The 18,843-nt window shown below is 36.2% G+C and overlaps 1 protein-coding gene across 7 annotated transcripts in view; it reads left to right on the top strand.

The window, feature by feature from the left end:
* The window catches only part of Dmd (dystrophin), a 2,365,055-nt gene that overhangs the window by 700,804 nt on the left and 1,645,408 nt on the right, over positions 1 to 18,843 (top strand). For all 7 annotated transcript variants that reach the window (XM_060376797.1, XM_060376795.1, XM_060376794.1 and 4 more), the window contains exon 16: positions 11,424 to 11,603. In XM_060376797.1, the coding sequence (XP_060232780.1) occupies positions 11,424 to 11,603 (180 nt within the window). The remainder of the gene's footprint in view (positions 1 to 11,423; positions 11,604 to 18,843) is intronic.

Genomic DNA, 18,843 nt, shown 5'->3' with positions numbered 1-18,843 from the left:
AGAGGACTGCAGAGGAGATACAAAGTGAATAAATTGTAATAAACAAATTAATTAATTAAATTTAAAATTTTTTTAAAAAACCTCAATCTCAAAAAAGCTTTAATTTTCAGTTTTATTAGTATAAGTAAATAAAAAATGGAAAAGAAAAAAAGTAGCACTGAAAAGCATTTTTTTTTGCTCTCCATATAAATATTAAACATAATATTTTAAGTGATAGAATTAAAGATGATTGTCAGAATAATATATAAAAAGAACACAACATATTTATCCTTCAGACTATTAGGTTGAACATTAGTTTGATAAATGAAAATCAAATACTTTAGGATAATACACTAACTTCTCATTTAGGAGACTGCATTCCAAGGCTAAGTAGCCTAATAAGAGAGTGGAGAAGGAGGTACCTAGATGAAAAGAATGGTAACTTAGATTCATATCTATTACTACATAAGACCCTTGCAAGACTCTCCTGATTGAAGCATCAAAGCAGAGGCTGAAACTCGTAGCCAAACTTTGGGCAGAGTTCACGGAATCTTAGGAAAGAAGAGAGAGATAGAAAGATCCAGAGGGGACAGGAGCTCCAAAAATGAGACCAACATAGCCAGAAATACTGAGCCCTGGGCGCTCTGAAGAGAATGATACCCCAACAAAAGACAATGCATGGAGAGGACCAAAAACTCCTGCTCCCATGTAGGTCTTAGACTCAGTCTCCAAGTGGGTTCCCTAATAAGGGAACCATGGGATTTCTCTAACAGGAACACAGTGTCAAACTCTCTGATTACCTTGCTCTGAGGGGTACAACCTTGCCAGGCCACAGAAGAAGAAAATGCATCCAGTCCTGATGTGACATGATAGGCTAGAGTGAGATAGAAGGGGAGGAAGACTTCCCCTATCAATGGACTAGCCTTGCCAGGACACAGAAGACAAAGAAATCTTAAGTGAATTGAAGAATTAGAATTTAATAGTGTAAGGAGAAGAAAATTGCATTATAAAATCCCAGTTTCCATATGGGTCCCCTAGTATTGGAAGCAGGGACTGTCTTTAACTTGGACTCTTTTGCCTGCTCTTTGATCAATTGCACCTTGCAGGACAGCCTTGCCAGGTCACAGAACAAGACCATACAGGCAGTCCTGATGAGACTTGGTAGAGTAGGGTTAGATAGCAGAGGAGGAGGGCTTCCCATTTCTGGGACTAGGGAACTGGAATAGGATGGAAGAGGGAGGAAAGGTGGGACCAGGAAGAGACTAAAGAGGAGGCAACTATCAGGGTATAAAAAGGGAACTTAAAAATGAAGAAGGGATTCTGGAGTTATCTGTGGATAAAACTCAGTCAGGAGAGTGCTTGCAGTGCAGGAATCCCTTTGTTAGATCTCTAGCCCTATACAAAATGAGCATGTTGGCCCATATCTATAATCTCAGCTTTTGGGCGGTAGAGGCAGGGGGATGAGAATTTTAAGTGTTTCCTTCACTACATAGTGGAGTTCCTGGATAGCCTTGGACACATAAGACCTTGTTTCAAAAGAAAGTGAGGTAAAAAGTAAGTAATATTAAGAAAAGTAGAATGGTATACTTTGCCATTTTCACAAAGACAGAAGGGCCAATTCAGGAAAAATGACATCTCTTCTAGAGGAAAGAATGCATTCCCTCTATATTTTAAAGGAGGAAATTAATGAAAATTACTATTCTTAAGGAAAAGATGGCTCTTTTGAGTCAATAAATTGGTGACAACTGACTAAGCGAATTTAGTTATGCACTCTGAGTATTCTGAGCTGAAGAAGAGGTCATGGGGGAGTGCTCATTACTGGCTTTCTCCCAGGCTTAAGTACAGCCACCTTTCTTAAACTACCCAGGGCTACTTTCCCAGTAATGGGACTGCCCACATTAGTCAGCAATCAAGAAAATGCTTCACAGACATGGCTAAAAGCCATCCTGATAGAATCACTTCTTCCTTTAAGATTCCCTCCCCTGAGATATGTGTGGGTTTGTGTTAAGTTAACAAACCCTGTGAATATGGGCAGTCTGCCTGTGGTTATTGTCATTATGCACTTAGCATTCAGAAAGATGAATCATACATACTAATCACTCAATAAATAGGTACTATATTATACCTCTCAGAGAAATGTCTACAATACGGGAAGACTACAGATTATTTCATTCTTTGAATAAGTGATAGAGTTGGTAGTTAGAATTCCTGTCACTATATAGAAAATAACCTGAATTTTTAAAGACATGTGTATTTTATACTATATTCATGGGCTTTGCAGATCGCTACCACTGATTTCATATAAAGTAACATGGTTCATCTCTGTTTCTCAGTATTTAACTCCCAATATCTAAATGTTTAGGAACTAGAATACTGTAAAAGTACTCTTTCATTCATATATCCTGGTAAGTCAGCAAGGATGCTTTGAAATTTGTGGTATCTGATTAAACCTCTTTGTCATTATCCTGTTTGGTGTCATGATCACATGAGTGCCCCATATAGTCAGAAGTCACATGGAGAGTGTTTCTACAACTGAGACATAAACTACAACTTGAGTATTAATGCTTATTTAATTTTTTGAGGCAATCATAAACCTTCCCAGATTCCATGGAAAGCAAATAAATTTCATTTCTTTATTTAGAAGCTTCAAGGACAAATGATAACAGAGCATGTAGAACAGATTTATCAGATATTGATCTCTAAAAATTTTATATGCCAAAAAATTATAAATTTATTTTATATATGAAAATGGATAGCCTATACTAATACCTAGTGCTAGTTATTATCAATATCCCAGATTAGGTTTGTCAGTCAATAAAGTTGTTGCTAGGAAACAACAGTTTGATAAATATAAAGCTAGTGTATTACATGTAACTACATGTTGAAAGTTCTTTCAGATCAGCTAGTTTATTTTAGATGAAAATTTGAGCTTTAGGAATAAATAGACACGACATATAGCAGGTATCATATAGCATTAATATCTGTGCTAAAATGAGCACTAAGACATCTAGACTGAGGTTGAGGCCTCTAAAGCTATTTCCAAATTCCTCATATCATTTGACTTATTAGAAAGTGATTGTGATTACAAACTGTAATTTCCAAAAATCAGGTGCAACTATGTGGCATTTGGTGAATAAATGTCTTTCCTAGAATCAGGGCAATGAAAATTCTTAGTGAAGTCACGATATTTTTTTCAATATGATTAAAATTCATACTATGTCACCAGAGTTATGAACAAAGTGAAAATATGTTTTGTATCAGTCTTACCATTTGATAATTTAAACCAATTAACAAAACCTGACAGCTGGTCTAGCATTTGAGGTAAAATTCCTCTGCTGATTGAGGCACTGAGTAAGAATTTAATGTTCATTAAAATATGTCACAATCTGAGACACAAAACAGGTGCCATCTGTTGCAAGTTCCTTCTACATGCCTAGGAATAGTTTCAGGGTTCTAAAATACTGTTTTATTTACAATACGTATAATTTCTATTGAAATATTATCATTAATAAGCAGTGAGTATAATTATCGAATACTTATTGTTAGGATTGGTATATTTGTATTTCATTTCTTCATATATATATATGATATATCAAATTATATATATATAATATATATAAATTATATATATATCAAATTTTATATATATATATAATTATGTAAGAGAGGGGAAAATGTGGGCTTGATGAAGTGAATTATAGGACTTATAAAACTGTAAAAATTATCCCAAGCCTACCTATCTCAAAATGAAATTGTTTTCTGTAGTCTGTTGTAGTTTGCTAGGGAGAAAGACAACACTGGGGAAATGTTGAGATCCAAGGGTATGAGTATAAGGTTTCTAGAAGGCCTAGTACTCACCTGTCCTATATCAAAACAAAGGAATGTCATGTATATGAAGACTCAGAAAGATTCTGTGGAACGTACTGTTTTATCCTAATTTTGTACCCTGATTGCAACTACCTTAATGACTCTTAGTATTTGGGAATCATTTTCTTTTTTTTTTAATTTTATTTTTTCTTGTCAGTTACATTTTATTAACTCTATTAGCTCAGTGGTTTCAGTATCACAACAACGTGGTGAGATCAGATATACAAGGCACATGCCTAAACATAGTAAAAGCAGTAAACAGCAAGCCTATATCCAACATCAAATTAAATGGAGAGAAACTTAAATCAGTCCCACTGAAATCAGGGAGAAGGCAAGGCTGCCCACTGTCTCCTTATATCTCCAACATTGTTCTTGAAGTCTTACCTAGAGTAATAAGACAACTAAAGAAGATCAAGGTGATATAAAGTGGAAAGGAAGAATTCACACTATAACTATTAATAGATGATATGATAGTATACATGAGTTACTCCAAAATTTCTACCAGAGAACTCCTTCCGCTTATAAACACCTTCATTAAAATGGCTGGTAGTCTAGGGTCAGATGGAAGGGAAAGAGGTCCTCCCCTATCAGTGGACTGAGGAAGTGGCATGGCAGGAAATGAAGGATGGAGGGAGGGCAGGATTGGAAAGGGACGAAGGTGAGGCAATAGCTGCGATACAAAGTGAATAAATTGTAATAAATAAACAAATAAATAAATAAATAAATAAATAAATAAATAAAAAGTATATTTAAAAATGATTGGATGCAAAATTGACTCAAAAATCTGTAGCCCTTCTGAACACAAGAGACAAATGAGCTGAGAAAGCAATTAAGGAAACAACTCCCTTCACAATAGCCACAAATAACATAAAGTACCTTGGTGTGACTCTAACCAAGCAGGTGAAAGACCTGTATGATAAAAACTTCAACTCTCTGAAGAAATAAATTGAAGATATCAGAAGTTGGGAAGATCTCCTATGCTCATGGATGGGTAGGATTAGCATAGTGAAAATTGATATCCTACCCAAAAGAATCTACAGATTAAGTATAATTCTCAACGAAATACCAATACAATCAATTCTTTACAGAACTTGAAAGAACAATTCTCAACCTCATATGGAAAAAAATAAAAACAGAATAGCTAAGACAATCTTGTGCAACAACAGATCTTCTGGAGGTATCTCCATCGCTGATCTCAATCTGTACTATACCGCAACAATAATCCAAACAGCATGGTACCAGCATAGAAACAGACTGGTAGACCAATGGAACAAATCAACGACCCAAAAATAAACCCACATACTTATGAGCACCTGATTTTTAACAAAGATGCCAAAACCATAAAATAGAAAAAAGATGGCATCTTCAACAAATGATGCTGGTTTAACTGGATGTTCACATGTAGAAAAATGCAAATAGATCCATATTTATCATGCTGAACAAAAGTAAAGTCCAAGTGGATCAAAGGCGTCAACATAAAATCAGACACAATAATTCTTACAAATAGAAAGAAATATAAATTATTCCATTCTTGGCAGGTATATTGACTTGTGTATTCTACAAGGAATGCCCAGGAATCTCTATTTTTAATGAACATTCCATACGAACCTAATATTTCCTGAAATTGAGAGACCCTGTAATCAGCTAACCTACTTCAGACCAGGAACTGTTGATTGGAATGGAATGGACTACTTCATGATTTTGATAAATCTCTGAAGAAAAAAAAAATAGATGTATTATTCAATTTCTCCAGTGTAAGAGAAATTATGTTGACATTATCCTCCTATGCACACTCCTGATGAGAAGAGGATGAATGTTTCCTGTACCTTTTGTAATCATACATCCTATTTCAAATTCAATTCATCTTCTAATCTTTAGTGGGTAGAACTTGTGTACTCTTTTCTTACCAAACAGCATAATCTGCCTCTTTTTAACACTTACTGCTGACTCAAACTTTTTTTGTTTTGTTTTGTTTTTGTTTTGTTATTCTCGCCTCCCATGTGGGTGACCAGGGTTTGATTCCCAGCCAATGCAGCCTGGGAATCAATTCCTGACTCAAACTTTTTTATTTATTGCGGCTTCCTGTTTGCTTTAAAATCTGTTCCATGCTTCTAGCTTTTATAAAAATGAAATGCTCCCCCTGGTGGGTGCAGCTTTGCTATGCCACAGAGGAAGACAATGCAGCCAGTCCTCATGAGACCTTATAGGTTACGGTCAGATAGAAGGGGAGAAGGACTTGCCCTATCTGTGGACCAGGGAAGAGGCATAAGAGGAGAAGAAGGAGAAGAGGGAGGGCATGAGGGTAGGATTTGGAGGAGACAAGAGAGGGGGCCACAGCCATGATACAAATTGAATAAATTGTAGTAAATAATAAATAAAAATAATAAAAATTAAAAATGAAATATTTATCTTCTTTTGTTGCACTACCCTTGTAAGTTTTCCTGAGTTTTCTTTTGTATTTCAACATTTAAAAATTTAATTTGCATGTGCAAATGGACAAATATATATATATATATATATACATATATACTTTAATAATATATAACAATATATAATTTAACAATAAAGAACAACTTTCTGAAGTTGCTTCTTTCTATTTTATGCGGGTTTTTGAGTTTGAGTTCAGATTTGGTACTCTTCCTGAAGCAATTAGTACTCTGTGTCCTTAGCATTCACAGACTTAGCCCACACTCCTGGTATATAAATATTGTTTTGTTTTCATAATTAGAAAAATTTAAACCATAATTATTTAGGATGCACACAATAGATTAAAGATTTAAATGGAATCCAAGTTCACCATATAGATAAGATGATCACTTCAAGTTCTAGGATATCATAGTTAACATCGTGAGCTACAGGCCAGGACAAATTCAATGCAAAACTAAAATACATTGACACAGAGAGATAAGTATAGTATTCATATACACAAATAAGTGACCCTTAAAATACACAAATGAAGGTAATTGTTATCGATTTGTTTTTACTCTAACTACTAATTAGTGTGATGGAGTCCTCTCCAAAACTACAAGTAATGAAGATGCCACAAGTAGGAAGAAAGGAGATAGTGAGGAAAGACAGAGGAAGACTGGGAAAGAAAAGAAAAACTTGAATCTAGACAACTAATTTGCCACAATCAGTTTTTTAAAACTCATATTGTGTTGGCTATATGGTTTAGAAGGTAAAAATGCTGCTGCCTAGACTGAAGATTTGGCCCTAATCTCCATGGCCTACGTGATAGAAGAGAACCCATTTCTGGAGTTTATCCTTTGACTTCCTCATATAATCTGTGGCACATAAGCATATATAGAAACACACATCAATAAATAAACAGAAAAGTTAATTAAAATTTTTCAACTCATATCAAAAATTTACTAAATGAATATTGCTTTAATTTTGTAGTTTTGTCATATAGATTCATATAAAAATTATTGATTATATAATTACTAGATTTATTCATAATATTGATTACATGTTATCTTTAGTGTGCTTTCTGTATTTGTACCTTTAAAGCAGACTTTTACTTTAACTTTTGTGGTGTTTACAAAATGCTCTTTTACTTGTGTTAATATTTCTTATAAATTAATTAATTTACTTTGGACCCCTTACTGCAGCTTCCCTTTTGTCCCCTCTTATCCTCCTTTTCTCTCACCTCATCTTCCCCTTACATCTCCCTCTCCCCTTTTCTCCAGAAAAAGGGAGACTACCCATGAATGTCAGCTGACCTTGGCATATCAATTTGAAATAATACTAGGCATATCACATTCTCCTATTGAGGCTAGACAAAGCAGCCTACTTAGGGGAAAAGGATCCAAAGGCATACAACAGAGTTAGAGACAGCCTCTGTACTTGCTGTTAGACTTTCCACTTTAAAACCAAACTGCACAACTGTTACATATGTGCAGAGAGCTTAGGTCAGTCCATGCATACTCTCTGCTTGGCAGTTCAGTCTTTGTGAGTCTCTATGGGCCCAGGTTAGTTGATTCTGTAGTTCTTATGGTGTCCTTGACCTCTCTGTCTCCCTCATTCCTTTTTTCCCATTCTTCCACAGAATTCCCTAAACTCCACCTAGTGTTTGGCTGTGGGTCTCTGCATCTGTTTCCATCAACTGATGGGTAAAGTCTCTGAGATGACAGTTTTGCTAGGCACCTGTCTGCAAGTATAGCGGGTCAGATGAAAGGGAGGAGGTCCTCCCCAATCAGTGGACTTGGAAAGGGGCAGGGAGGAGATAAGGGAGGGAGGGTGGGATTGGGAGAGAATGAGGGAGCAGGATACACCTGGGATACAGAGTTAATAAAATGTAACTAATAATAAAAAAATAAAATTAAATTAAATAAAAAGAGTGAGGAGTTGTCTCCCTCTCATGGCATTAGTCTCAAGCTGGGCCAGTCATTGGCTTGCAATTCTCTCAATTACTGTTCCATCTTTATACATACACTTCGAGTAGGTGAGAAATTTTAGGTCAAAGGTTTTATCGGTGTGTTGGTATCCCAATCCCTCCATTGGAGGTCTTGCTTGGTTTCTAGGGATGACTACTTTAGGTTCTATATCCCCCTATCTAGGAGTCTCAGCTAGGGTCATCCTCACAGATTCCTGGGAGGTTTTTTTCTTTATTCCCTAGGTTTCTAGCTTATTCTGTGATGCCTCCTTCCCACTGCTTCTAATTCTGTCTCCCAGTACTCTCTCCCTCTATCACCTTCCCCCACCTACTTAATCTCTCCAGTTCCCCTCTACACCCCTCTCCCACACCCCTCTTCCAGTCCTGATGAGACCTGATACTTTAAAGTCAGATGGAAGAGGAAGAGGACCTCCCTTCTCCATGGACTTGCAGAGGGACATAGGAGGAGATGAGGGAGAGAGGGAGGCATTGGGAGGGAATGGGGAGAGGCTAAAGCTGGGATACAAAGTGAATAAACTGTAATTAATATAAAAATAAAAATTAGAAAAAAACTCAAGTGCAAATATATGCTGGAGAGGATGTGGAGAAAGGAGAACCCTCCTTCTTTGCTGGTGGGAATGTAAACTTGTACAAATGCTCTGAAAATCAATCTGGCGGTTTCTCAGAAAATTATGCTACCTTAGATCCAGCTATACCCATCCTAGGCATATATCTGAAATATGCTCAACTGAACAACAAGGACATTTGTTCAACCATGTTCAAAGCAGCTCTGTTCATAATAGCCAGATTTGGAAACAATCTAGATGTCCCTCAGTGAAGGAATGGATACAGAAATTGTGGTACATTTACACAATGGAATACTACTCAACACTTGAAAACAAGGAAATCATGAAATTTGTAGGCAAATAGTGGGAACTAGAAAAGATCATCCTTAGTGATGAATCACAGAAACAGAAAGACACACATGTCATATGCTTACTCATAAGTGGTTACTAGATCTATATTATAAGATAAACATACTAAAATCTATAATCCTGAACAAGCTAAACAACAAGGAAGATCCTAGAGAAGATGCTCAGTTCTCATTCTGGAGGGCAAATACATTAGACATTGGAAGCAGGAGAAAAAAAGGAATCAGGACAGGAGACTGCCATATACAGCCTATGAAAGATTCTACTGATTGACGTATCAAAGCAGAGACTGAGACTTATAGCCAAACTTTGGGCAGAATGCATGGCATTTTATGAAAGTTATGGGAGATATAAAGACCTGAAGGGGACAGGAGCTCCAAAAGAAAAAGAAAAAAAAAAAAAAAAACAAAAAAAAAAACCTGAGCCCTGTGGGCTCTGAAGAAAATGATGCCTCAACCAAGGACCATGCCTGGAGAGAACCTAACACCCCAGCTCAGATGTAGCCCACAGTCTCCAGGTGCGTTCCCCAGTAAGGTTAGCAAAGGCTCCTTCTGGCATGAACTCAGGGGCAGGCTCTCTGAGCACCTCCCCATGGGAGATACAAGCATGCCAGGTCATAGGGAACGACAGTGCACCAGTCCTGATAAGCTATGTTCAGTTAGAAGGGGAGGAGGACTGTGTGCACTATGGGGAAGGGAATAGGGGGAGAAGAGAGAGGGTGGGTGTGATTGGGAGGAGGCAAGGAGTTGGCCACTGCCAAGATACGAATTGAATAAAATGTAATAAATGACAGTAATAATAATATTTAATTAGGTTTAAAATAACTTTAGAAAAAAGTAAGTCAAGGACTGAGAGTCCGATGTAGTGGTAGAAAAATTTTAATTCTTTATTAATTACACTTTATTCACTTTGTATCCCCCCAGTGGTTCCCTCCCTACTCCTGTCCAGATCTTACTGTTTCCCACTTTTTTCATAAAATACCCCTGTGCCCAAAGGTTAGCCATAAGTCTCAGCATCTGCTTTGATAGTCTGCAAATCAGAGCCTTTCAGAGGTCCTCTGTGTTAGGCTCCTGACTTAACATAAATAAGACCTGTGCTCATTCATAAAGGCCAAATGCATTAAAACAAAACAAAACACAACACAACAAAACAAAAAACAAATAAACCTGCAAATAGCCACATTTCAGTTGAATAATGGTTACTACAAGCATACATTAATGTCAGGAAGCCATAGAACCATACAGTTTCTATAACATAAAAAAGTGTTAAATCTGTGATAAAAAACAATACTTAAGTTTTATATAAATGTATAAACCCATCGGGAATGGAAGAGCTGCTTAATCTTTCATGTTCTCTCCACTCAATGTTGTCCCTAACAAATAATATTCTTCATTTTAATTTGATCAGTCATTAAAAAAAATCTATAGTATCCAAGAGTCGTAGATCCTACCTTCAAATTTTTTTTATTTTATTTTTTTAATTTTTCATCAATTACACTTTATTCATTCTGCATCCCCCCATAAGCCCCTCCCTCCTCCCCTCCCGATCCCACCCTCCCTCCTCCCTCTGCATGCATGCCACTCCCCAAGTCCACTGATAGGGGAGGTTCTCCTCTCCTTTCTGATCTTAGTCTATCAGCTCACATCAAAAGTGGTTGCATTGTCCTCTACTATGGCCTGGTAAGGCTGCTCCCCCCCAGAGGGAGGTGATCAAAGAGCAGGCCAATCAGATTATGTCAGAGGCAGTCCCTCTTCACATTACTATGTAACCCAATTGGACTCTGAACTGCCCTGGGCTACATCTGTGCAGGGGTTCTGGGTTATCTCTATGAATAGTCCTTGGTTGGAGTATGAGTCTCTGGGAAGTTCCCTGTGTTCAAATTTTCTTGTTCTGTTGCTCTCCTGGAATTTTAGGTAAGAACTGGAAAATAGTAAGAGCTGGAGAGGACAGGGTCTCCAAATTTTTTTTTAATGTGAACATGTTGATTTCCTCCTGGGGTGATGGTGTCTTTTCATTTTGCATTTCTTCAAATACTTGAAGTGAGCTGTAAGATGTTTTATTCTATATATGATGCTCTGTTTTTAGCTTTCAGCCATTTTAGAGAGTGTATTTAGATTGTAACTTTCTATGTGGAGTTTTATGGACATTTGATACTTTGCAGCTACATTTATATCATTTTCTCAGGTATACAAAGGAGCGAATACAAGCAAAGATGATTGAATTATAGTATAAGAATAGACTTAATTCTATGATTGTTCTTGTTTTAACAGACTTTAAAAATAGATCTAGAAAAGAAGAAGCAAACCATGAAAAAACTAAGTTCTCTCAGCCAAGATCTCCTCTCAGCATTGAAAAATAAGACAGTGACTCAAAAGATGGAAATATGGATGGAAAACTTTAAACAGCGTTGGGATAATTTAGCCCAAACACTTGAAAAGAGTTCAGCACAAGTAAGTGGAATTAATTATTGTATTGTAAATTATTCTAAAGATATTTGAGAACTACTTTAAGACAAAAATTCTGTGATCTCCCCGAAACTATGCAACTATTTTAGTACTTTCACTATGTACAGTTGAACTAAAAACAGAATTTCCTTCCTTATCCTGGTATTGGAAAACTGGGAAGAGGCAGGTGTATGAGTACCAACTGAATGAACTCATTGCTGTCTTTGTTTCTTCGGGAATAGAAAACTGAATGGTGGAGTAATTAAATAAAGTACTGTGGAACTGTTTCCATTGTATGGATACATATGAACTGTCCAATTTTCACCATAGATTTGGAGAACCATGAACTGTTAGAAAACCTCAATTTATACTTTAACAAAAACTTAAATTTAGGAAATAATGAATTATCCACTGAAAATTATAGATAGGATTAAGACTAGGTTACACCTCTTCACTTCCTCTATGAGCTTCTTTTTAGTACAAATGATCTAATTAATTGGATTTATGTTGCACAGTACTGAGATAAAAATCTGTGCTGTAGCTAAGTCACACAAACATATGAAAATTATGATAGAATAAAAGGTAATTCACAGAATGTACTAAAAATTTATGTTGTCAATTTTTGCTATTTTACTAATTTTTAAAAACATTTGTATTTTAAACATATTTTGCATTATAGCTAAAAATGGTATAATGGCTAGGTATTCAATAATATTCTGTATGATAATATTTAACATAATTTCTCCATTACTTGTAATCATAAAGTTTTTATGCAAATTGATCACATTTCACAGTTCATTATATCATATAGCACCACAATTAATATAATGAAGGCAAATATTTTTTAGTTTTTAGAAAAGTATTTCTTCTGTTGTAAGTTAGGTACAGGAAATTTGTCTTTCTGAGACTTGATAGCTGATATATAAAGCTTACAAATATTTGTTGAAAGACAAAGAAATTTTGAGATAGTGTATCTAGAAACACAACTGGAAAAATATCAGCTATTATTTAAGATTTTTCTTTTTCTTATTTATTTATTACCTTACTTACTTATTACAATTTATTAACATTGTATCCCCACTGTAGTCACCTCTCTCATCTCCTCCTAGTCCCACTCTCCCTCCCTCTTCTCCCTCAATAACCTTTCCCTAGTACCCTGATAGGAAAGGACCTGTTCCCCTTCTATCTGACCCTTGCTTATAAGGTCTCATCAGCACTGGCTGCATCATCTTGCTCTGTGGCCTGGCAAGGTTACAGATGGCAGGGAGAGGTGATCATAGAGTCTGCCACTGAGATTATATCGGAGACAGTCCCTGCTCCCCTTAAAAGGGAACCAACTTGGAAACTGAGCCTATGGGCTTCCTTTGTGCAAGGGGTTTAAAGCCTCTTCATGTATGGCCTTTGGTTGGAATATCTGTCTGCGCAGAACCCCATGGGCCCACTTTGTTTGGCTCTGATGTTCTCCTTATGTAGTTCCTGTCCCCTCCATTTCTTTCTATCTCCCTCTTTATATCTCCCTCTTCTTCCAAATTTTGTCCTCTGCTCAAAATTTGGCTAAGAGTCTCATTATCTCCTTCTATAACGTCCTGTGCTGAGTTTTCAGAATCCCCTGTGGAAAGCTACTGCCTCATTCCTTGTCTTCTCTACTTCCAATGTCTATCCTGTTTACCCTTCTGAATGAGATTAATCACCTTCCCTAGGGTCCTCTTGGTTGTTTCGCTTCTTCGGGACTATAGATTTTAATGTTTATCCTATATTATATGACTCATATTCACTTATAAGTTAGTATATATCATATGTGTATATATGAAGATATATCATATATCTTCATGCTACTGGGTTACCTTACTCAGAGTGATGTTTTCTAGTTCGATCCATTTCCTGACATTTTCATAATTTACTTGTTTTAATAGCTGAGTATTATTCCATTGTGTAAATGTACCACAATTTCTGTATCCATACCTCCACTCAGGGACATCTAGTTTGTTTCCAGTTTCTGGCTATTACAAATCAAGCTAGTATGAACATAGTTGAGCAAACGTCTTCATTGAACAGTGGGGCATCTTTTGGGTATATGCCTAGGAGTGGTATAGATGAGGTTTCACTATTCCCAATTTACTGAGAAAGCACCAGATTGACTTCCAAAGTGCTTGTACAAGTTCACAGTCTCACCAGCAATAGAGGAGGGTTGCACTTTCTCCACATCCTCTCCAGCATGCGATGTCCCTTAAGTTTTATATCTTAGCCATTCTGATGGGTGTCAGGTGAACTCTCAGGGTCTTTTTTATTTGCATTTTCCTGATGGCTAATGAGGTTGAGCATTTTTTTAAGTGTTTCTCTGCCATTCGATATTCCTCTATTGAGAATTCTCTGTTTAGCTCTGTTCCCCATTTTTTAATAGGATTACTTGGTTTGTTGTTTTGTTTAACATTTTTGTTCTTAATATATTCTGGATATTAGCCCTCTGTCAGATATAGGGTTGGTGAAAATCCTTTCCCAGTTTGTAGACTGTCATTTTGTTCTGATGACAGTGCCCTTTGCTTTACAATAGATTTTCAGTTTCATGAGGTCCCAATTATTGATTGTTGTTCTTAGAGCTTGTGCTGTTGGTGTTCTGTTCAGGAAGATGTCTCATGTGCCAATGAGGTCAGTTACACTTACATTTTCATTTCAACCTGAAATTGACTTTTAGAATATTAGAAATATATATGTCTGCATGTATGTATATATACATACATACATTATATATATAGAAATTTTATATATATAATTTCTCATGTCATCATGGTATATAAATTTTTTGTTAGTTTTTATTAAATACGCTAGTGTGTGTAGTCATAATTATATTAACAATATTTTATTATATATGACATTTCTGTGGCTATTTCACAATATTGTAATTATCTAAAACTATGAAGTATTAGTAAATTTTAAAAGTCTTACATAAAATATGCTATGACTCCTCTATGTTCCCATTGGTTCCATAAATTCTTATGAAAATAAAATCATTAGTTACAATATTGATAAAAAGTGTTTTATTTGACAAGATTACTTCTTTAGCTTTATCCCATAATATCAATAAGCCTAAGCAGTTTATATATACATGTCTTTGTTTTTCCTCCAAACTATTCTAAATAATGCAATCAGAGTTATTAGTTTGTAGGAATATAGAATGAGAGCTGAACAAAGAAAGAGGAATTAAAAATGGGAACAAAGAAAAAACAACTTTTTTGTGAAAATTAATTTTTTTACATCTAACCTCAAATTTTGCTTGATCAAAACTGTATAAGAATTATAGAAAAATCAGTTAAGACTGAAATTTAAAGAGAGTCCATCATATTCATACATTTTGTTCTGTTACAGAGAATGTAAAAAGTCTCATTAATAACTCATACTTAATATAGTATTGTGAGAAATGTTCTTTTAAGTCATTGCTGTAAGAATGAGCAAAATTTGGTAATAGTTACAACTCATTACTGTGAAGTAAGCTCTAAGACTTTGATGGAGATTACAGGAAATGTGATTATGCTTACTTAGAGAACATTATGTATCTATGACTTTGACTGCTGTTCAGGTCAAAGCATTGAGGAATTTTGACCCTAAGAAACTGCTGCATTGAAAAAAAAAATGGATCTTTTGCATTTTACAGTTGCCTTTTTCTTGAATAACTTAACAAAAACTAAGGAAATTAAAGATGAAAAAAGTCAATCTAACAATGTAGAAACACATTCCTTTCCAAAATACTGGAGAGATAGGAACTCTTTGTTGTCTGATTACCTACAGTAGGAAAGAAGGGCAAAAGACACATGCATCCTGGATTTGTTTCTGTTAAACTCCAATGATTATATTTTTAAAAAATGAGGTCCTCCCCAATCCGTAGACTTGGAAAGGGTCAGGGAGAAGCTGAGGGAGGGAGGGTGGGATTGGGAGGGAATAAGGGAGAGGGATACAGCTGGGATACAGAGTTAATAAAATGTAACTAATAATAATAAACAATAAAAAAAGAAAAAAATGCTTTATAAATAGCAAGCTTCTATGCACAGTTGTTTTCTAAATGACATGACCCTAATGAATGTATTGTTTTTTCAATTTTAATTATAAAATATAATTTACATTCCTCTATAGTTAATAAAGGAAATTAAATATAATTTGCTGAGTTGAAACATTATCATAGTCATTTAACTGAAATGCTTTATACTCTGGGAATTATAAGTAACTTGTGTGCTTTATAATTTATACTATAGTATATATTAAAATTCAGTCTTTGATAATGGGATGTATGAATGTACCTACCCAGATAAATCCAAAAGTTTCTGGTATTTTTCCCCCAGTAAATTAACTACTTCCTTTGGAATAAGAAAAATGTTATGATTCATAAATTGTGATGTCATTGCTGTTTTGCTTCTATATAGCTAATGAAAATTTTGAGATAATTTCAATTATGAGCATAAATATATGACAGATAAAACTAGAGCACTCTAAATTAACCTGTCCTTGAACATGACAGGTAATATTTATAATGTGCACATCTGTGCCTACATTAAAGATCTAGGCTGGGTTAATTCTGCAATCTTTAATTCTTCCAAAAAAAAAAAAGAAAATGACATTGTACATGTATATTCTGTGTAATCTTTTCTCTTTGTGATAGATTTAAGACTTTTGATAGTCACATAGGTAAGTCAAACCATGATTAGACATAATACATTTTTGTCAGTGTACCCACAGTATAAACAGAAAGATGGCTCAGTAGTTCAGAGTGCATAATGCTCCTACATAGGTCCCATGTTTGGCTCCTAATACCAGTATCAAGAAGCTCTTAATTTATGCAGACCTGTGGATGCATGTGACGCAGTTAGAGCTGGCTAGCTACCCACAGTTCCAAGAATTTTAAGTAGAAATGCTTAAAAGCTCTTTTTTTTCTGTTGACAACAATATTTATTGGCCCCAGAATGCTATCCAAAACTAGCCCTTCAACTACTAATTTAAATAAATACACTTATGTTACTTCACTAATTTTAAGATTTCATCTTATTTAAATGCATGGATTAGCCACTTCAAATTTTAGTACATCTTTTGGGTAATGATATAGCTTAAAGGTTTTCTTAGAAAAATGTAAAGTAATACTTCAAGTTACTTTGGAAATTTAAGTACCATTTTTAAATGTCATTTATCTATTTTATTTTATTTATTTATTTTTTCAATGCAGTTTATACAGGAACCTTGAACAATCATCTGACCCTGGGGAAAGCCAGCCCACAGCTTAAATAGCCTCTGGGTAGCCAACCCCAGCATGCCATGTGGGCAATGCAGATAGGTCCACATACACGGAAACAAGCCAGATCATCAGAATTAGCCAAATATGGAGTTGTTTGTGACAGAGAGCACTCACCATCGGGAAGGTGGAAGGCGGAAACCAGCTCCATCTTTAAGGCATAGCATTACGCAGCTCTCTACAGTTCCCCCTTTTTGTTTTAGACACATCAGGCAAGAGTAGAGGTCTGATCTCTGATATTAGAAATAAATTAGGACTTTGTACCAATGTTCATTTAGATGTCATCCACCCAAAGAACATCAGACCCGTCTGATACCTTTTTCTCAGAGGCGGGACCTGGGGCATCAACCCGCATGCAATCAAACATGCTCTTCTCTGGGTCAAAAGCTGCTGACCCTTAGTTCAGTGCTTAGCCTCGCATCCTGAGCATAACATTTTAGCTCTCATGCTTGGGGAGACTGTCCTGCTTCAATGGCTGTAAAGGCCTGAATGATCATGGCTGCATTATGCTGTTGTGAGACTCTAATCTTGCATATACACCACAGGCAAACCAAGGAGACCAACACCAGAAGGCCTGCTAATGCTCCCATGCCCGCCCATTCCTTCAGATGATTCATGGGTGCAGCAATCCATGATGATAATCCTGTGGCTAGTCCTGGGTCCACTCTGTTAGAATTTACCGTGACAATGGCCGCTCTCAGCTGCTCCATTGTAGTATCGAATTATTTTACATTTTTTTCACGTTATATCCCAATTTTAGCCCCATCCCTCATCTCCTGCTGGTCCCACCCTCTTTCCTTTTGCACCCCTTGCCCCTCCCATAATGCACTGAAATGAGGAGTCCTCCTCCCCTACTATCTCACCCTAGCCTACTGAAATGAGGAGTCCTCCTCCCCTACTATCACACCCTAGCCTATGAAGTCTTCATATTTTGATGCCACTAAAGAAATATGTATTGTGTTTGGTTGGCTGCCCTCATGGGTCTAGGTTTTTTGGCTTGTTGGTCTTTTTCTGGAGTTGTTGTCCCCTCCAGGTCTTTCTATCTTCCTCTTCTTCCATAAAGTTTCAGGCACTCTTCCCAAAGTTTGTCTATGAGTTTCAGTATCTCTTTCAATACACTGGTGGGTAAAATCTCCCAGAGGTCCTCTGTGGGAGGCTCTTTTCATGTTCCTTGTCTTCTCCTACTACCCAAGTCTATCCTGTTTGCCCTTCTGAATGAGGATTAAGTATCTTCCCTAGGGTCAGCCCTGTTGTTTAGCTTCTTTAGGACTATAGTTTTCAGTATGTTTATTCTATATTATATGGCTAATATCAACTTATGAGTGAGTATATACCATATGTGTCTTTCGCTTCTGTGATACCTCACTCAGAAAGACCTTTTCTAGTTCCATCCATTTGCCTGCAAATTTCATGATTTCCTTGTTAATAATAGCTGAGTAGTAATCTATTGTGTAGATGTACCACACTTTCTGTATCCATTCCTCCATTGAGGGACATTTAGGTTGTTTCCAGGGGAGCATCTAGATATCCAGTTCAGAGGAAACCCATAGAATGCTTAGAATTCAAGTGGGTTCCCTTGTAAGGGGAGTAGGAGCTCTCTATGACATGAACTCAGTGACAGACTATTTGATCACTTCCCCCAAGGGGTACAGTCTTGCCAGGCGACAGAGGAAGATAATGCAGCCAGCCCTGATGAGACCTGATAAGCTAAGTTCAAATAGAAGGGGGGAGGTACTCCTCAACCAGGAGAATAGGGAAAGGGCATAGGGGGAGAAGAGGGAGGGTGGAAGGGACTTGGAGGAGAAAAGGGAGGGGGCTGCAGCAGGGATACAAAATGAAATTATAATAAGTAAATAAATAAAATTCAAAAAACAAAACAAAAAAAAATAAGAACAAAAAAAATAGGTATTTGACAAGTGCTTTGGATAACATTGTGCATCATTGTCCTTTCATTACCTACAGTGATTGAAAATA

Source organism: Meriones unguiculatus (assembly GCF_030254825.1).
Source record: "Meriones unguiculatus strain TT.TT164.6M chromosome X unlocalized genomic scaffold, Bangor_MerUng_6.1 ChrX_unordered_Scaffold_31, whole genome shotgun sequence".
NCBI lineage: Eukaryota > Metazoa > Chordata > Mammalia > Rodentia > Muridae > Meriones > Meriones unguiculatus.
Note: the sequence above shows the minus strand (reverse complement) of the source record. Positions and strands in the feature narration are given on the sequence as shown.